The following is a 21166-nucleotide window of genomic DNA, read 5'->3' as shown; positions in this document are numbered from 1 at the left end:
AGAAGTGCAAAAAATGAAGGATCACTGTATGCAAATCAGGTCGGTCTGCTTAAAAATGCATATTGAACAAACTCCTCTGGCATCCCTACTCTGGAACAGTGTCAGTTTTGCTTCCTTGAATACTGTGTGTTCAAACGCTGTAAGCACCCTCAGTACTGTAACTAGAATAAGCCAAGAGGGACATCTTCCCCAAGAGCAACTTGAACAAGGGCACAAAATGGGTATCTAAAGATTCTGTGATATATTGACCGTGGAATATATCATGTCTTCTTATCAGTTAGGAATAATTGCATATATTATTACAATGGTAGATTAAAAGCTAGGTACCAAAGTGGTACTGTTGCTGATATTGGAGCTGTGCCTGCAGCTTCACACAATAAACCACATTCAGTCATTGAATATAACCAATGAGGAAGGAAGAATTGAATATGACATTGCACAGCCAGCAGGACTTTCTGTTTTCTTTCGTTGTAGAAAAGCAGGAATAGTCTACACGAGGACTGGAAACTTGGATTTCCAACAACAGTCCACAAGCATTCTTGCAGTTCCTGGCTGGGAGGCAATAGAATTAGTAGCTCTGAGCATAGAATTAGTTACAGTAATGGCCCCCATCAAGAACTGACTTTCCAGCCTTAGGTAAGCTGTGGTTTGTTAGGAATCATCAAGTAAATAGAGATAGCCTCCTGTTGCTAAGGAAATTTTTTTGTTGTACAAAAAGGTTGATAAAATTATGAACACAGAGACTGGGTAGAATTTTTTCTCCCTTTTATTGAACACCAGAACTTGGGGATCACAATCACCCAGTGAAATAAGTTCAGGAGAGACAGAAAAAATCACTTCCTTGCACAATGCATAGTTAAACTATGGAATTCACTACCAGAACATGTTGGCAGTGGGCACAAGTTTGGATCACTTTTAAAAAAAAAGGATTAAACACATCTATAGAACACACATCTATCAGACATTATTAGACTTGATAGCCAAATGGAACCTCCATGTACAGAAGCAGCATACTGCTGAGGATCAGGCACTAGAGACAAACAACAGGGAAAGGTTGTGCTGTCATGCCTTGCTTATCTAGGTGGACTTTAGTCTGATCCAGTAAGACAGTCTTTATGTTTTCAAGAAGAGAGTTTCTTCTGCCTGTGCTATCTGTCTTTCTTAATTGCTGCCTGCTGTGCCTCTGTCCTCTGCAGCTTTTGGCAATGCCCTCCATTCTTTGGATGGAGCCACATCCCGAGGAGATTTTGTGGCTCTGCTGGACCACTTTGGCAACCACTATATACAGGAAGCTGTCTATGGCTTTGAGGAGTCCTGCTCTATCTGGTATCCCAACAGGCAGGTCCAGAAGCAGCTCTGGCTGGAATATGAAGATATCAGCAAAGGTAGGGGCCATAGCTGTTGTTCTCTTTAAACACAACAAAATGCAAAAGGGGAATGTATTCTCAAATGTGCCAAATGATAACTTCTTTATTTGCTGCCTTGATGGTGTATGAAAGATGGCCACCACCTTTATAAACTGGCTTAGCTTGTTTTCAGCATTTGTATTTTATACGATTGCTCCTGATGAGGGAGCTTTTTTCTCTGAAACGCACTGGGTTCAAATAAAGACATTTTCCTTTGGCACCTCTGAAAATGTGTTCTCCTTTTGCATACTGTTCAGTTTGGGTGCCTCCCCTCTAGTTTTTGTTTCTCCTTACTCTCTCTCCCTCTCCCCCCTCGCTCTCTCTCTCTCTCTCACACACACACACACACACACACTTTGAGAAAGACAGATCAGTAGTTTGGAGATGTAATAGAATGGGGGTGAGAATCTTTTGTTACTAGGAAAATTCTGCACGTGGAATAAATTATACATATCACATTATTTGCAAAGGTTACTTAACTGTATTATGAATTTTGATGGTTGTGTTTGTGCTTTAACAGCTCTTGGAGATTGAAAAGGGCATTAAAGGAAAGAGAACAACTGAAGGGCAGAAAGTCTTGAGCTGTGATGTTCTGCAGGGCTGGGAGAAAGGAGGAGGAACCTGTGCAGGATATAGAAGCTCTGCCTGGAGCCCTTGGGTTTCTAAACATTCAATAGACTCTCCCCTGTAAATGAACCACTTTTCCTTTTCTCTATAATCTTGTGGTCTGGAAACTTGGTTTTTTATTTTAAAAGAAAAGCTGTGATTTTAAGGAAGATTTTCTCAGAGATCGGATTCCAGTGCTACACATGGATTTGCAAAATATGGACAGACTTGAGATGGCAAAAAGGGAGTAAGAGACCAAGAGGAATGACTGGGAGTAGTAATGTTGATGCTACTTTTCTCTGAAAAGAAGGATAGCTCAGTGGGGTGGTGCACTGTGCAAAGACTGCCTTTGTAACTTTGTCTTTAAAAACACTCTGCCTCAATATCTCATCTGTAAAATGTCAGTGATGCTCTTGGGACTGAGGTGCTTTGATGTAAGTAGTCAGCCAAACACTTTCGTGATGAGGCTGTTCTTCCAGTTAAGAGCAGCAGTGGACAATTTGTTCACACTCAAGGACACTTTTCGTAGCAATCCCATCTATACTCACTTACCTAGGAGTAAGGCCCATTGAACTCCATGGGGCTTACTTTTGAGTAGACTTGTATAGGATTGCACATAGTGGGGCATGTAAATGATTGTCCTTAAAAGTGGAAGAGCTCAAAGCTCTGTGCAGATATACAGTTAAGTGGGATTTAGCAATCAGGAGCAGATTGCAGTGTTGACATAATCCTCTGCCTGCCTTCCTCCTCTCTTTTGCAGATTCTGCTCCCCCACCACTCTCAACCTAGGCATTACATGTGACCACCACCAAATTGAGTTAAAAGGAGCCTGGGTGTCAGGGTTCCCCTTATGACCTGGATCCCCTAAGCAACTCCTTAAACATCTCTTGCTTCCTTAGGAGTCCCACCTTCCTCCTTTTAAATTTCCCCTTCCGAATAACCTGGGGTTTAGGCTGTAGACTGGGGTGATTGGCACTTCAAACACTTGAGTGTTAACCACAACAGTTTACTGGTAAATTAAAACAAGCAAATTACAACTAAAGATATTTACAGAATATTGCTGAGTGATACTGAAGGCAATAAGAGAAAATAAAGGTTGCAAAAGCACAAGTTCCTCTACCCTAGCTGCACTTAGACTTCTCCAGGCTGCTTCTTCCTGCTGTCTCTTCCTGCTCTGGTCTTCCTGACTCTGTGGTCTTCCTCTGTCTGGTCTTTCTCTCCCGTTATATCCCCTTCTTCCCCAAAACTGAAAGTACTGTTTCAGACTTGAAGAAATAAAACTTAACTCAGGAAAATGAAACTTAACCGGGGTAATGAAACTACTCTTCTCAGGGTTACCCCCTCCCATCAAAAAAAGCCCCAAGCTTGTAGGCTTGACCTTTTTACCTTGCCTCTGTAGACTTCAAACCTTCACACTGGGTATGTCCCCAAACTCACTGTCAGAACCTATTTTTTATAGTGGAATCCTGTACTTTCCTACTCAGAAATAAGTCCCATTAAGTCAAATGGGGCTTACTCCCAGTTAAGTGGGTATGAGATTGCAGCCTTAATCAGGGTTCTCAAAATGACCAGCTTGGTAATGGTTCCATTAAAGAGCTGCTGTAGCATCGTCAGAGCCTGAGCTCCAAATCAAGAGGTCCCTGATTCAAATCTTATGAGATGACCTTAGGCAAGCCACTATTTCTCGGCCTTGGTCCTCCTCCTCCTTCCCCCCAATATATAAGGATAATAATACTGAGCTACTTTACAGTGTTGTTGTTAGGATTATAATGATGTATATGAAGCCTGATGTAAATGCTAAATATTGTTATTACTGTGAACTTGGGATGGGCGGGTCTGTGCATCAGAGAGGAACAGTGGGGGTACATGCTCATGATGCAGATGTATGTTCAGTTTTTGTACATCTGAGACAGTTTTTTCACATGAATGTCTTTATAACATGGGTTTATAAATAATATGATTATTGATTTGGGATTCCTTTTAGCTTGCCTCTTTTTCCCTGTTCCTTCTTTTTTTCTTTTGCTGTCACATGTTATAATTTTGCTGCTGCAACCTTCCTGATGCCTACAACACTGACAGCCAGAAAGCTGCACTTTAAAAAGAGTCATGATTCTTGGAAGAACAACAGGGGCTCTTAGGCTGTCCGTGAGTCTGGGAAGGCCACACAGGGCCTGTTGGTCCCTTGGATGGGTTAACAAAAATAATCTCTTGCCATTAAAATGCAAGCTATGAATAATAGAAAGAATATTGGTCAGAACTGCATGAGTTCCAGGGGCAATCAGGTATCATACAGACTTATATAGTTGGGCATTACTCTTACGGAACTTGCCTAAGATGGGTTGGTGTAAAGAAAGGAAATTTATGAGAATACAACATGTGAGTTTGTAGGCACAAACCACTGGGCCATTCTCCTGTGTAAGCCTATAAGGGGAAAACTGGAGGCTAAAATTTTGGGGTCAATTTTCCCTGGTATTGGGCACCTAGGCACACTTACTTTAAACAGCCTCAGTTTGGCCCTGATGTGGTAGGCGAGTTTCCTTTGGGGACCGAGCCCAGAGTGTTCACATTCACCCAGATTTATTTTAATTCTACAAATAAGGACTAAAACAATGGCATAAGCTAAATGCATTTATTAAAGAAAATAAAGAAAAGTTTAACAAGCACACGAACCTTCAACCAAGCAAAGCCATACTCACGCTTTACTTTACCAAGAACAGTAAAGGGACTCGCTCCTACTCCAAACCCCGGCTTCAGCCATGGCCTATAACATAGACCACAGTGTAGCTGGCATGACCCAGAGTAAAGAAGGAAGACCCAGATCTCTTCCGTGTACCCCATTATATACCCTCTCAAAGTTGGTGCCCTCCCCTCTAATACATATTCCAAAATCTTTACAGCTATTGGTCCATGTCATCCTATACGTCGCATCTCATGACACATTTCCCAAATATTCCCTCCTACCTCTTGTTTACTGTGAAACAGGTCTAAGTTCTGCTTTTATGTGGTCAACAGCTCCTATTTTTCCTTCCCTTTTTTTCCAGACAGGGGAATCCCAAACCACAACATGTTCTTATCTATGACCCCTTACTTTTTACCCAGTTTCCTTATAAGGAAGACACCGTTGATAAGGCAAAACATCTCTTATCAGAATCAGCATCTAGCATTCTTTTAATACAGTGGATCTTACTCCCCTACTTGCCCCATTGCCCATTAGCTTTAACCCCCTCCCTATATTGTATTCAAATGAAAATTGCAAGGCCCAAGAAAATCCTTACAAGCCCATTGAAATAAATGGGCTACTGTGCTCTTTGGCAGCTCTCACTCATATCAGTGGGACTTTCAGAGGAGAACTGCTGAGTGGACTATGTATCCCTAGTATCTAAAACAGCTACGAATAACTATTATAGCTGCTCCACTCTTTTCCCATTCTGATGGTTAAAATCCTGTTAAGCCTCAGGAAATATTTTGTCTTATTCTCATTCTAATCCCATTTCTGACAACTTGGTAAATCAAATTTATTGCTTTCTTACTTGCAGAGGAAAAAGAGAGTGATCTTGCATTGCACCATGGATTTTATAAGTTATCCCCTGTATGCCACTTATTTCTGTGAACTTGGATGTCATAGGGACATCTTAGAACAAGGACAAATCAATGTAAAGTATTACACATGGCAGCAGGCGAGTTGTGGGGGGAACCCAAGAATAAAATCTGGATGTAACTAGCACGGTAGTAGTGTTGCCAAAAGGATTTAAAGGTTATAGTGACTAACAAATTGAACATGAGTCAACAGTACAATACTGTGGCAAAGTGCCATTCTAAATTTATTAACAGAAGCATCACCTATCTTAGACTCAGGAAGTATACTACTGCTGGACTCAGCACTGCTAAAGCTTTATTTGATCCACTGTGTTAAGAAGATAAGAACATAAGAAGAGCCATGCTGGATCAGGCCAAGGGTCCATCTAGTCCAGCACTCTGTTCACTCAGTGGCCAACCAGCTGTTGATTAGGAACCTACAAGCACGACACAAGTGCAAGAGCACCCTCCTGCCCATGTTCCCCAGCAACTGGTGTAGATAAGTGTATTGTATCTGGTACTGCAGGTAGCACATAGCCATCAGGACTAGTAGCCATTGATAGCCTTTTCCTCCAGGTATTTATCTAACCCCCTTTTAAAGCCATCCAAATTGACAGCCATCCCTACATCTTGAGTTAGTGAATTCCATAGTTTGACTATGTGCTGTGTGAAGAAGTCCTTTCTTTTTATCTGTCCTGAATCTCCTACCAATTCAGTTGTGGACATCAGTAGTGGAACTAGAGTGGGGTGAGTAGGGCACCTACCCAGGGCTGGTTTAGCTTAGCCCAATAGGCAAGATAGGATCACTAGAGCAAGGTGGGGTGGGCTTCAACCTGCAGGCAAGATAACTGTTTCCCCACCACTAATAGCAGTGGGGAAACAGCAATCTTGATGAAGATTGCTGGGGTGGGGAGAGAGGCTTTAACCTTGACACACACACACCAGCAATCCCTGCAGGCAAGTGAGTGAGTGAGTGTGTGTGTGTGTGTGTGTGTGAGAGAGAGAGAGAGAGAGAGAGAGAAAGGGAGAGAGAATGGGGTGTCCTGGCCCCACCCACCTCCATCTTGCACAGGGCTCGCCCTGCTAACCTGTGTGGCCCAAAAGGCAAGCCCTGAAGATCAGAACTGGGTGGATATGGGGAAATCAGGACTGAAGGTAAAGTTTCTAGGCTATTCAAGAAAAGCAGGACAATTATTTAGGAGGTAGAAAGCATGTAGCAGGAAGTTCTTGGGCTCAGAAAAAAAGGTGATAGTGTATAAAAGGATTTGTTGTTCAGTCGTTCAGTCGTGTCCGACTCTTCGTGACCCCATGGACCATAGCACGCCAGACCTTCCTGTCCTGCGCTCTCTCCCGGAGCGTGCTCAAGTTCATATTCATTGCATCCGTGATGCTATCTAGCCATCTCATCCTCTGCCGTCCCCTTCTCCTTTTGCCTTCAGTCTTTCCCAGCATCAGGGTCTTTTCCAGGGAGTTTTCTCTTCGCATTAGGTGGCCAAAATATTGGAGCTTCAGCTTCATTATCTGTCCTTCCAATGAGCACTCAGGGTTGATTTCCTTTAGGATGGACTGATTTGACCTCCTTGCAGTCCAGGGGACTCGTAAGAGTCTTCTCCAGCACCACAGTTCGAAAGCATCAATTCTTCGGCGCTCAGCCTTCCTTATAGTCCAGCTCTCACAGCCATACATGACTACTGGGAAAACCATAGCTTTGATTAGACGGACCTTTGTCGGCAAGGTGATGTCTCTGCTTCTTACTATGCTGTCTAGGTTGGCCATAGCTTTCCTCCCAAGAAGCAAGCGTCTTTTAATTTCATGGCTACAGTCACCGTCTGCGGTGATCTTGGAGCCCAAGAAAGTAAAATCTGTCACTGCTTCCATTTCTTCCCCTTCTATATGCCAGGAAGTGATGGGGCCAGATGCCATGATCTTAGTTTTTTTAATGTTGAGTTTCAAAGGATACTGTGCTCTAAACTAATCAGGTTCGTCCAAATGGAATCTCCATGGCAGTTAACTACATTGCTGTCAACAGAATTTGGTCAAAGTTTTACGAGCCACTCCTGCAAACAAAGTAACTCTAGGTATAAAGTATTTTAAATACTGACTTTTATAGACAGTACTTCAAAAAGAGTTTTTGTCTAATATATAGACAAGGATTTTTCCTTGGGAAAGAACACTCAAGAAGACGGGGTAGATCAGGGATGGGGAATCTCTGGCCCACAGACTGCATCTGTGGGGCTGTCCCACCTGGCCTGTAGAGGTTTTTTTCCTCAGGCTCTGCCCCCCTCCACACGGATTCCGCTTCACTGCAAGGCGAGAAGAATCCCCACTGTTTCAGTTATAACATCTGGGACCAGACATAACAGTGGATGTTCCCATCCATGTGCTGCTTGCCATGCTGATTATATGAAGGAGGCACCTCACTTGGCCAGTGCTGCCCCAGTTGGGATAGTGAGCATTGTACATCGGAGCTGCTGCTTTTCCAAGCGCTGAAAATGGGGGTGGGGGGCAGGGGATGACATCAGCAGAGGGGACAAGGCTTTGAATCCTTGACCCTGCCCCCTGATGTCATCTGGGCCACCAGATCGGTTTGGGGAGGGGCAATCCAACCCCTGGACCAGAAAGGTTCCCCACCCCTGGTGTAGATGAGCATCATTCTGGAAACAGTAGCACCCAAAATGAAACTGCTCAAAACTGAGAAGGCTTCCTGGGGGGGAAGCCCTGCCATTGGGGCTCTGGGCTGCATATGACTGCAGTTGGCCCTTAGTTCTGTGCACAGCCTTGCTTAGGAGACTTTACTTCTGCATTAACTTTGGTGATATACTTAAATCCATTCAGAGGCTGCCCATCCTTTTTGTTGAGTGCACGCATATAAACCCTGCTGCTGTGCATCAAGCCTTTCTAAAACACAGCACTTTCGCCTTTTCATGTTTCAGGCAACACCATTCATAACCTCTCTCTTTCTTTAGATCTCGCCTTCTCTCTTTTCTTCTCACCAAGTTTCTCATTTCAGCTTCTCTTCAGTCCTGTCACCTGCCACGTTCTCTGCTTCATTTTCTTTCTTTATCTTTTTCCCCTCGGTGCACGTCAAGAGCTTTATATCGATTGAAAAATTGCAAGAGACAAACCATTCTCTGTCACTGCTGCTTTCTCCCCTGAGCCTGCTAAGCAGCAATTCAAAGCCATCCTAAAGTGGTCCATTTCCAGCACGATGGGGAGGCTAAGCAATGTCCTGTATTCTCTTGGCTGCTCCCCCCCCATCCCAGTTTAACAGACTTGTTTTCTTTGTGGGGGTTCTTCGATAAGGGACTGGCACCAGGCACCAACCTATTCTCTACAAAACATTTAGACACAGACAGCAGAAGCTGGGAGAGAAATGGTCTTATTAACTCAGGCACAAAGATGCATCTCCCAGTTCTCATAATAAGACTTGGTTATACAAACGTTTGCTCTCCAAGGTGGGATTAAAGATTTACTGAGTGAATTGGCACTGTCAGTGCTATTAGGTACCTTAGGTTTCTTGTGTCCTCACTCTATTCGCTCACTGTTTACTGCTGTGTCTTATAACATGCTGCCATGCAGTTCATGGGATTCGGTGCCAGAATCCCAGAGCCAGGGGAAGGGGATGGCTTGCTGCTCACTGTCTCCATTTGCAGGCTGGAACTTTACTCCAGATTGAGGCTGCTGACATCAGAGTTTCCATGTCTGCACTGTCCCCTCATCTTTAGCAGCACATACTATGCTAGGGCAAGGGGCTTTTTCAGAGTGGTTCAGGGCAGTTAGGAGATTGTGCCAATCATGTCTTGCATTTTAAACCAGCAATGGCCAACTCTTCAACTGTGGAGGACTGGGCTATCCATGAGCATTCTGCCCCAGGGCCAGTTCCAACCCCTGGCCATGATGATACCGCTTCTTTCCCCCAGCTGTTTGGGCTTGGATCACATGGTCCACCTCCTCTGTTGACAGGTGTTCTTCCCATCTCTGGGGCAACCTCTCATTTCCCAATAGGAAAGCAGAGCTGGATTCAAAATGACCTGTAGCTCCCTCACACACTGTATTTGGCTTGGTCAGCACTGGCCCCTGATCAACTTTTTTCAGGGTGCAGGACTAACAAGGGCAAAAGCAGCGAGAGTCACATAGCACTTTGAAAATCAACATGAAGGCCTGATGCAGCCTTTGGGGTCCCCACTGGCCATTGCTTTCTTCTATGTTAGGACAGCATTTTTGGCACTTACACTGGCAAAAAGGCTAACAAAAAAAGGCAAAAGTCTCTAAGCAGGCTAGTCTGTCTTCTTCACACTCAGAAAAGAAGAAGACAAAGACTTCCAAAGAGTCGTATGATTTTCTGACTCTGCGCAAGCACCTTGTGACCTGGATTGGTCCATACAGGCTATGTCAGCCAGCATTCCAGCTTGAGACGAAGTACCAATCATCCTGCTCATTTCGGTACACATCTCTCAGGATTGACAGTGACCACCACTACAGGACGCATCTCCCACTGCTCCACCAATGCCTACTAGTCAGATGCAACTGCCTGTACTGACAGCCTTACCCAGGCTCCGCCTATGTTATTTTCACCCATTCTGATGGTGAATCCTAGATAGGAGGGGGAATGTATCCCGATAACATCTACGTTGGAGGGCGAGATCCAGAACCCATCTCCAACAGAACCAGTTGCTCAACCACCTTGTCATTATGGGTTGGAAAGCCATGGTACAGCCCTTAATTGCCACCCACATTCACCAGAGTTGGTGTGGTCATGTGCCTCCACTACAAGAGGTCATGCCCTGGTTTTACAAGCAGAGCTGATATCAGGAATGATCTAGATCACCACTGTCAGAGTGGAACAGCCGTTCATCATGGGACATGCAGTACAGGAGACCCCAGGATTGGGTTGACTACTGTAATGAGCCATGCGGCCAGTATGGTTCTCACCATCTGACCCTCCCTATTGGGGACAAAGTCAGTAACACTAACATCCATTGGTACAATGTCAGGACTTCTAGACCAACCAGTCATTTCTTGCCCTTTTGGCACCATTCATGCTGCCAATTCAGTGGCCACCGCCAGTTTAGCAGCAAGGCATTCAGCCTGCCTTACTGTCTGTTCTGCCACAGTCGACTCAGCAACAAAATGTTTTGTCAGTTTTATTACAGCCACAGGCTGTTCAGTTACAGGCCGCTTTGCCTGTTAACCAGCCACCATCTGCACTACCTTTTGGTGCACAAACCAATATGGGTGATACTCAATTGCTGCCTTTGGAAATGAAGGAGAAGTGCCTAGTACGTCAAGTCCCTTCAAGGGAATCCCCAGTGTCTGGAATGGAAGGTTACCAGTCAGATACTGCATCTTAGTCATCCTGCCCTCTCTCCATCTCCTCACCAGATGTGATTGTTGGCTCCAGTGATGCTATATCACCGTTGGAAGATCTGGGACAATTTTCCAATGAGATTCTTAGAATGGCACAGGCTTTGGGCCTAGAGACTCAGCAGGTAGCTTCCACAGTGCAAGACCCTGTTTTTGATTTGATACATTCGGAGTCTTTCAGACCAATGGCCATTCCTCTACTCCCAGCATTAAAGGAAACCATCAAACGATCATGGAAAGCGCCCTCCATTATGCCATCAATATGTAAGTGCTTGGAGGGTATGACCATTTGCAAAAGGCCAATACTGGGTACCTCTTCAAACACCCACCCCAAATTTGATGGTCGTAGAAGCTGCACAGGGCAAAGCCAGCAGGGCTCACTCCTCTCCAACTGACAAGGAGGGCAAACTTACTTGGGAGGAGACTATATTCCTCCACAGCGATGGACCTTAAAATAGTGAACTACTAGGCAGCAATGTCAAGGTACTAGCTACTGCTATGCGACAAAGTTGGTCATCTTCTTGAGCATCTTCTGAATGACAAGAAGGAGCTGAGTCACCCCTTCCAGTCAGAGGCTGTGGAGCTGTCCAGGCAGCAAATAAGTACATCGCGCCACCAAGCTGATCGCTACTCAAAGGTGCTAGTTGGATTCATGGCCCTACATTGCCACGCCTGGTTGAGGTTGTCCGGTTTTCCACAGTAAACCAGGAACCATATTGAGGACTTACAGTTCTGTATTGATGGGCAAGGCTTGTTCAGCACAAAAACTGATGATGTGCTAGTTCAGTACAAAAGGCCTGTACCACGGTGCGTCATATGGGTTTTGTGTTGCAGCAACTTCCCAGGCAACAGCACTGGTTTCAGTCATCTACCACTTGGTACCAATATCACCAGCCAGCTACAACACAGCAACAGCAACAACAGTCACAGGCAGGGCAGTTGGGGAAATAGCTCCCAACTTCAAAATTCTGCAATTATCACAGGAAACCTGACAGCAGAAGTAAGCTGAGCTTTTGACTCACTTCCTGCCTTCCTTCCTTGTCTTGTGGCCCAAACGCCCATTTTTGGAGCATGTCTGTCTGCTTACCATCCAGCTTGGTGCAACATCACATTGGACTCCCAGGTTCTTGCAATAGTCCGGAGGGGCTACCAGATTGAGTGCAATACCCTCCCTCCTCCCAGTACCATGCTGGTGACTGCTTCATTCCCGGTCCTCCATACTGAAGTGCAGACCCTCCTCGAGAAATGGTGATTGAGCCTGTCTCTCGAATGCAACTTCAGGATGAGTTTTACTCAAGGTATTTCACGGTACTAAAGAAGGATAGAGGGCTTTGGCCAATCATGGACCTTCACCTGAATCTGTTTATCTCACCCAGGAAGTTTTGCATGGTTTCTCTAGCATCTATCCTGCCTCTCCTCTCTCAAGGAGATTGGTTCACCTCTATCAACCTCAAGAATGCCTGTTTTTACATCTCCATAGACAAATTGCACCAGTGCTACCTCCACTTTGCCATTGGTACCAATGCCTACCAATTCTGAGTGCTACCCTTCAGTCTTGCCACCACCCCAAGGGTATTCACCACGTGCATGGCAGTAGTCTGCTCCCACCTGCGACTGCAAGGCATAGAGGTCTATCTGTACATAGATGGTTGGCTATTGGTGGCATCAGTGAAAGATCAACTCCTTTGATCAATAGAGGTGACTTGCAGTCTCCTTCAGGAACTTGGACTCAATAACAATGCATCTTGTACCAACACAGTGGATCCAATTTATAGGGGCATTATTGAATTCCCAACTGGGCTTTCTCACCCAACACCAGGATAAAGGCACTGATTCCCCTGGCATAAGAACAGCAAATGAGCAGATCTATCATGGCGCTCGAAGTCTAACGTCTCCTGGTTTTCGTGGCTGTGACGATACCTGTCATTCACTACACTGAGTTGTGTATGAGACAGCTCCAGAACTGGCTCATACGCAACTTTGATACTGATCAGGACGTCTGTCAAACCAGACTGTATCTGCCTCTGGGTTCATAAAATTGTAGAGTAGTGGGGTTGGAAGGGACCTATAAGACCATCGAGTCCAACTGCCTGCTCAGTGCAGGAATCTAATGTCAGAAGATGTCAGAGATTTTCTCTGAGGGTGGTCAGTACTGAGCAGTCTAACCCAGGGCATACTGTTCCTTCAGCCCTCTCCACCCAGAGTTGTGACTACGGATGCGTTGTTCTCTGAATGGGGAGCTCACTGTTTGAGCCTCATGGTTTATGGACAATGCACAGCCAATGAAGCTATACAGCACATCAACTTTCTGGGGTTAAGAGCAGTGGACAAAGCACTTGGTGTGTTTGAACTGGACCTGGTGAACAGACCAGTCCAAGACACTTCAGATAACACGACTGTTGTCACATATTTGAACAAACAGGGAGGTACCAGATCTCTCCCATTGCTCACCCTTATGCTCCAGATCTTTGACTGGTGCATAGCTGTTGAATCAGACTTTTGGTGATACATGTGGCTGGTGTCAACAGTGTCCTGGCCGATCAGCTCAGTTGGACCATGCTGACCTCCCACAAGTGGGAGTTGGACAGAATGGTTATGAACAGCCTCTTCCAGCTTTGGGGGATACCAGAAATTGACCTTTTGCCACAAGGGAGAATGCAGTTTGCACTGCATTCTGAAGCAGAGCAGGCCAAAGTCTGGAATCAATAGGCGATGCCTTTGTATTTCCATGGACATGGGCGCTATTCATTCCTCAGTTTCCTCTGATGACCAGGGTCCTGGTGAAGATCACGACGGATGGCACAGAGTGTGTCACTGTGACACTGTGGTGGCTGTGCCAGCCTTGGTTCTTCCTGCTACTTAAGATGGCAAAGGGTCAGGACCAACGGCTCCTGTTGAACCCGACTCTCTTCTCAAGAGAGAATGGCCAAATCCAATACCCATACCTGACAACTCTCCACATGACAGCATGGAAGATCGAGTGATAGACACCACTTCAGCTTCAGCAGCGATCCAGAGGATCCTGGATGCCACCTGTAAGCAGTCTACACAGCATTCTTACTCCATCAAATGGGCTGCTTTTTCTGCTTTTGCTCATAAACACAGTTTTCACCCACGTCAGTGCTCTTTGCACCAAATTCTCCAGTTTCTTCGGTCTCGTTTTGAGAAAGGACTCAAATGATCATCTCTCAGAGTTTACCTCTCCACTGTTTCTGCGTTTCACCCTCGTGCTGAGAGATTTTCCATGTTCTCTCATCCGACAGCAAAAAGATTTCTAAAAGGGATCAAAAATCTAGCACCGCTGGTCCATTCTATGGTACCAAGCTGAAGCCTTTCTGTGGTGCTTAAGGCACTTTCATCAAAGCCTTTTGAACCTCTGGTGATTACAGGCCTACACCTTCTATTGTGGGAAGTGGTGTTTCTGGTGGCCATTATGCCGTACCAGTGAGCTCTGGCCACTCAGAGTAGACTAGCCTTATCTCATCTTCCACCAAGATAAAGCGGTGCTTAGACCTGACCCTGTCTAAAGTTGTGTCTGAGTTTCATTTAAATCAGGACATTGTTCTGCCTATTTCTTTGCTTTTCCTTCTATACCTTTGAAGTTGATCCTGCATACGCTCGACATTTGTGGTCCTGGCCTTTTGTAAGTTGAGGACTGAACAGTTTCGACTGCCACCACGCCTTTTTGTCTGCTACAGTGGCAAGCGCAAGGGCTTCGTGCCTTGGGTTGTTAAGACTGTCAAGCTGTCATATGAGCCAGCTGGGCTCGAACTGCGGTAACAACATCTGTCACATTTGACAGGGGTGTTGCCAACCCTGAACTGTGCTGCGCTGCAACCTGGTGGACACTGTCCACCTTTGTAAAACAATACAGAACAATATGGATGTTTGGGCTAAAGCTGACTGTACTTTTGGTTATGCCATCCTCTCCTCTGTATTATACTAGGACACCAACCCACCTCCATTGTACTTTAGCTTGCTACTCACCCATATATGTGATTCATAGAGACCATGAAGAAGGAAGACAGGTGCTACCTGTAACTATGGTTTTTTGAGTGGTCATCTAAGCATTCACACAACCCGCCATCCCCTCTTTGGTGTCATACTTGAGTTTGGTGTTGAGTACCAAAGGTATTCTTTGGGTAAATTTCTCTCGGTTGTGAGGCTGCAATGTTGGTCTCAAGGAACTGAGGGAATAAGCAGGAACCCACTAGGGACATGTGCACTGGGACAACAGGGGAGGCGTCCCTGCCAAAATTCCTCGGCTATAGAAGCTTCCCGAATCAAGGCACCTTGCCAGCATAGAGCCCCCCATATCTGTGAATGCATAGATGACCACTGAAAGAACCACAGTTACAGGTAGCAACCTGTCTTTTCTAGAGTGCCCTGGTGGGTGCTTGTGTTGAAGCCCTGGTCATTCTGTGGAATATGGAGATAACCCAGGGTGCTTCTGAGCATCCTTTCCTGGTTTGCCAAGCGTGTTCAGCATCTTGATATACATCTGAGCTGAAGACAATGAAGCAAGCTGGGAGACAACTGGAACACAGGTGAAGGAAAACCCATCTCAAATCCAATCAAACAGAGTAGCTCATTATTGAGCAACTCTGTTGCAATGATAGAGGTGAAGAAGCAATTTTTCTCCTCCACCATTACATCCTCTCAGAGTCATCTAGTGGAGCTTTCCCAAGTGGTTCAGGGCTTTGAAGTTCTAGGGCTGGTGGGAGATCTGATAGAATTCTCAGTAACATGTTGTGACATGCTTGCAAGACCTTTTTGAGACAGAATTGCTAGTTTCCAACACAATTTAGATTTCACAGTTCAGGCAGCTCAATTTGTGGAGGTGTCTAGGTCATCATCTGATCGAATATTGCTGGATGACTTTCCATTATTAGGGCCAGATGATGTTGACTTGGTCAGATTCAACCAACCCTTGCTCCTTGTAACTTAGTACATCTAGTAGGGACGGTATGACCAGCTGAGTCCAAAAGGTTATACATTTCTTCTTATGAGAGGGAGTGGTCTCGGTCTCTTTTAAAGATGTGGTAGTGAGACCACTTCTAGAGAGAAAACATTGTTGGACTTCGAAGATCTGAATAGTTATAGGCTGGTGACTAACATCTCCTTCCTGGGCAAGGTGCTTGAATATCCTGTTCCATCTCAGATTCTGTCATTTGCTTTGGGTGACTGTTCAAGTGCAGAGGCTTGACATGGAACAGACGACTGGAACAGGAGCAGTTTTAGTACAATGGCTAGCACCACAGGTACCACCCATGACTGGATGTCATTTCAAGACCAGAGAGCAGTCCTGCAGTGAGACTGCTGACAATCATAGAATCATAGAATAGTAGGGTTGGGAGGGGCCTATAAGACCATCGAGTCAGAGCATCCCTGACAAGTGGCTATCCAGCCTCGTCTTGAAGGCCTCCAGTGTGGAAGAGCCCACCACCTCCCTAGGGAATTGGTTCCATTGTCGTATTGCTCTAACAGTCAGGACGTTTCTCCTGATGTTCAGCCAGAATCTGGCTTCCTGTCACTTGAGCCCATTATTCTGTGTCCTGCACTCTGGGATGATTGAGAAGAGATCCTGGCCTTCCTCTCTGTGACAACCTTTCAAGTACTTGAAGAGCACTATCATATCTCCCCTCAGTCTTCTCTTCTCAAGGTTAAACAGGCCCAGTTCTTTCAGTCTCTCTTCATTGGGCATTGTTTCCAGTCCCCTGATCATCTTTGTTGCCCTCCTCTAAACCCTCTCCAGTTGGTCTGCATCCTTCTTAAAGTGTGGTGCCCAGAACTGGACACAGTACTCCAGATGAGGCCTAACCAGTGCTGAGTAGAGGGGAACTAGTACTCTGCGGGATTTGGAAGCTATGCTTCTATTAATGCAGCCCAAAATAGCATTTGCCTTTTTTGCAGCCACATCACATTGTTGGTTCATATTCAGCTTGTGATCAACAACAATTCCAAGATCCTTCTCGCTTGTAGTATTATTGAGTCACGTATCCCCATCTTGTAACTGTGCATTTGGTTTCTTTTTCCTAGGTGCAGAACTTGGCATTTATCCCTATTAAATGTCATTCTGTTGTTTTCTGCCCAGCGCTCCAGTCTATCAAGATCACTTGGAATTTTGTTTCTGTCTTCCAAAGTATTAGCTATCCCACCCAATTTTGTGTCATCTGCAAATTTGATCAGCATTCCCTGCACCTCCTCCTCCAAGTCATTAATACAAATGTTGAAGAGCACTGGGCCCAGGACTGAGCCCTGCGGTACCCCACTCATTACCTCTCCCCAGTTTGAGAAGGTCCCATTGATAAGCACTCTTTGAGTCCGATTCTGTAGCCAACTGTGGATCCACCTGATTGTTGTTTCATCCAGCCCACTTTGAGCTAGTTTGCTCATCAGGGTATCCTGGGGCACTTTGTCAAAAGCTTCGCTGAAGTCGAAGTATGTGATGTCCACAGCATTCCCACAGTCCACAAGGGAGGTTACTTGATCAAAAAATGAGATCAGATTTGTCTGGCAGGATTTGTTCGTGACAAATCCATGTTGGCTTCAAGTAATCACTGCATTGTTTTCAAGGTGCTTACAGATAGATTGCTTTATCATCTGCTCCAGAATTTTCCCAGGGATTGATGCAGACTGACCGGTCTGTAGTTCCCAGGTTCCTCCTTTTTACCCTTTTTGAAGATAGGGACAACATTAGCCCTTCTCCAGTCATCTGGCACTTCTCCATGATTTCTCAAAGATAATAAGACAGTGGTCCTGAGAGTTCTTGTGCCAGTTCCTTTATTAGTCTAGGATGCAGTTCATCTGGCCCTGGAGATTTGAGCTCATTCAAAGTAATTAGGTGTTCCTTGACCATATGCCTATCGATCTCAAGCTACAGTCTTGCCCCGTCAGCCTGTACTTCGCCTTTGCCAGGGGGGTCATAGACCCTCTTTTGGGAGAAGACTGAGCTAAAGTAGGAATTAAGCACTTCTGCCTTTTCTTAGTCATCTATTATCATTTTGCCATCCTTATTTAATAGTTGAACCACCATTTCTTTCCTCTGTCTTTTACTATGCACGTAGCTGAAGAAAGCCTTTTTGTTACTTTTAGCATCCCTTGTTAACCTCAGCTCATTCTCAGCTTTAGCCTTCCTGATGCCATCCCTGCAATTCTGTGCTACGTGCCTGTACTCTTCCTTTGTAGTTTGGCCTTCCTTCCACTTCCTGTATGTGCCCTTTTTTGTTTTCAGGTCATCTCCAATCTTTTTGTGAAGCCCCATTGGCTTCTTCTGTTGTCTTCCACTTTTTTTTTCTTGTTGGAATTGTTTGTAATTTTGCCTTTAGAATTTCCTTTTTTAAAAACTCCCACCCATCTTGGACGCCTTTTCTCGTTAGAGTTGCTTGCCATGGGACCTTACTTATCACTGTTCTGAGTTTATTAAAATCAGCTTTCCTAAAATCCAGGGTCTGCATTTGACTACACTCAGCTTTTGCTTCCTTTAAAACCATGAACTCAAGTATAACATTGTTGCTTTGCCCCAGAGTTCCTGTAACTGCTACTTTATCCACTAAGTCATCTCTGTTGGTTAGGATGAAGTCAAGGATAGCCGATCCTCTAGTTCCTTCCTCCACTCTCTGTAGGAGGAAGTTATCCGCCACACAAGTCAGGAATTTCTTGGAGGGGCCATGTTTTGCAGAATTTGTCCCCCAACAAATATCAGGGAGATTGAAGTCCCCCATTACAACTACATCATGCTTCCTTGAAACATTGGCAATTTGCTTTTCAAAGTTTCATCCTCATCTTCTTCTTGATCGGGTTGCCGGTAGTATACTCTGACCACCAGGTTCCTTTTATTCTTTGCTCCATTTATTTTAACCCAGATGCTCTTGATGGGGCTACCAAGCTCATCCTCCTGTATTTCTGTGCAGATATATGTATTTTTCACATATAGTGCAACCCCACCTCCCTTTCTGTTCCTCCTGTTCTTTTTGAACAAGTTACTTCCTTCAATTGCTGTATTCCAGTCATGAGAGTCATCCCACCATGTCTCAGTTACACCTATCAAGTCATAATTTCCCTCCTGTATTAAGAGTTCAAGTTTGTTCTGTTTGTTTCCCATACTTCAGGCATTAGTATATAGACATCGAAGACCATGTGCTTCGTAGTCTGGCTTTCTTCCTACATGTTTCTGAAGACTATTATTGGGTGCTATTAGAGCTGTTCTCTCCGTTGAGGTGCATGAGCCTTTGTCCATTGTTATCCCCAACTTTATGTCTCCCTTCCCCGTAGGTTTCAGTTTAAAGCCCTCCTGTTAAAGTTCTTCATGCTGTGCCCAAACACATTCTTCCCAGCCTTTGTGAGGTACAACCCGTCCTTTGCCAACTGTCCATCTTCTAGGAAGTATAGCCTGTGGTCCCAGAATCCAAACCTCTCTCATCGGTACCACCTTCATAGCCAGTCATTCACCCAGAGTATTTCTCTTTCCCTTTCTATCCCTCTTCTAAGTACTGGAAGGATGGATGAGAAAACTATCTGTGCCCCAAAGTTCTTGAGTTTCCTTCCCAAAGCTTCAAAGTCTGACGTGATTTCTTCGTAGCTCCGCTTGGCTGTATCTTTTGTTCCCACATGGATGAGAAGGAAGGGATACCTGTCAGTGGGCTTTATGAGTAGAGGCAACCCTTCAGTCACGTCTCTAACCTGTCCTCCCGGGATACAGCATACCTGGCTAGTCCAAGGGTCTTTGCGACACACTTGGGTTTCGATCCCATGCAGCAAGGAGTCTCCCACTACTACTACTACTACTACTACTACTACTCTTCTCTTCTTGTTGTTGTAGGCCTTGGCTTCATCACCTCTGCTTGACTGACCTTCAGCCTCTTGCTCGCTCTCATTCAGGTTCCACTGTAATTCTTCCTCTGTGGGCTGTCCTCCAGTCTCATCCTGAAAACGGTTCCATGGTTCCAGTGCTTCCACTGGTGTAGAGTGGCTTCTAGGTCTTTTGCTCCTAACTGTCACCCTTTTCCAAGAGTATCCTCTACTGCATTTTTCCTCACCTCAGCATTTCCCTCTTCTGCCTCAGCTTGCTGTTGCTCTTCACGCTTCTGGTCTTCACTTAGTTGCTGTAGTTCCACCATTCTGTCCAAGAACTCTTCATGTTCTCTTATTCCCTGGAGGGTCGATAGTTGCTGCTCCAGTCCTCTTACTTTTTCTTCCAGCAGCGTGATCAACTTGCACTTGTTGCACATGTAGGCCATGTTGTTCTCAGGCAAGAAAACAAACATTGCACACACCTTGCAGGTCACCACCGACTGGAGAGTCTTGTCCTTCCATAAGACAAGTTCTTCATGATCTCTGTGCATCACACATATGTGCCTGCGCAGAGCCTTGATTCGGGAAACTTCTATAGCTGAGGAATTTTGGCGGGAACCCTTCCCCCACCATCCCAGTGCGCATGTCCCTAGCAGGTTCCCCTTTATTCCCTCAGTTCTCTTTGAACCACCATTGTGATAGCCTCATGAGGGAACTTCTCTGGTGTTCAGTTCAATTTGAAAGTGTTTTCAAAGCTGAGGTTTTATTCTAGCTTTCTTCTTAGCTATCAAAGTACTCTCTCTTTAATCTTTGCATTGTTTTTCTTTCTATTTGTTTTTTTTGCGATAGCCCTCAAAGGTATGTCTCAAATGGCCCTTGAAGCGCCATTTAGAAAGTGTGTCCATTGTGGGGCTAACCTCCCTCCGACAGGCATGCTGTTTGCCTTTTTTGCCTTGGAGAAGGGCATGTTGTTGAGGCTTGTCCTCCTTGCCGAGCCTTTTTGAAGTAGGCGAGGCAGAATCATTCTGAGCAATTGAAAGCCCATCTTTGGAAATGAGTGTTGGACGTAGTTGAGAAGCCAAAAGATATGGTGGTGAAGCCAACCTCATCCTAAGGAGCTCACCCACTGAGCAGTAACCTGCCCCAGTGTTGGGGATATCTTCCCCTCAACATCATACTCCTCTGAGTACACAAGATCCTCCCACACTAGGCCAACCTTTGACGTTCTCACCAGCTAAGAAGCTAGTCCCAAAGGCTAAACCTTCAAATCAGGCTAGTCTGTCTTCTTCAGAACCTAAAAAGAAGAAGAAAAATATTTTTAAAAAGTCGGATGACTTTACCCAGGATGGAGCATGTCCCTTGGGTCCTGCCGCTCTCCCCAATCCTGCCCAGGCATCTTGGGATCAACAGTGACCTCCAGA

General features: G+C 45.3%; 1 protein-coding gene across 2 annotated transcripts in view; it reads left to right on the top strand.

Moving 5' to 3' along the window:
- The window catches only part of ASTN1 (astrotactin 1), a 306422-nt gene that overhangs the window by 218728 nt on the left and 66528 nt on the right, over positions 1 to 21166 (top strand). For both annotated transcript variants that reach the window (XM_084851218.1, XM_084851217.1), the window contains exon 16: positions 1197 to 1385. In XM_084851218.1, coding sequence (XP_084707344.1) covers positions 1197 to 1385 — 189 coding nt within the window. The remainder of the gene's footprint in view (positions 1 to 1196; positions 1386 to 21166) is intronic.

The sequence above is a fragment of the Heloderma suspectum genome, chromosome 4 (genome assembly GCF_057233095.1).
Source record: "Heloderma suspectum isolate Gila_16-S chromosome 4, 16-S_ref, whole genome shotgun sequence".
Lineage (NCBI taxonomy): Eukaryota > Metazoa > Chordata > Lepidosauria > Squamata > Helodermatidae > Heloderma > Heloderma suspectum.
Note: the sequence above shows the minus strand (reverse complement) of the source record. Positions and strands in the feature narration are given on the sequence as shown.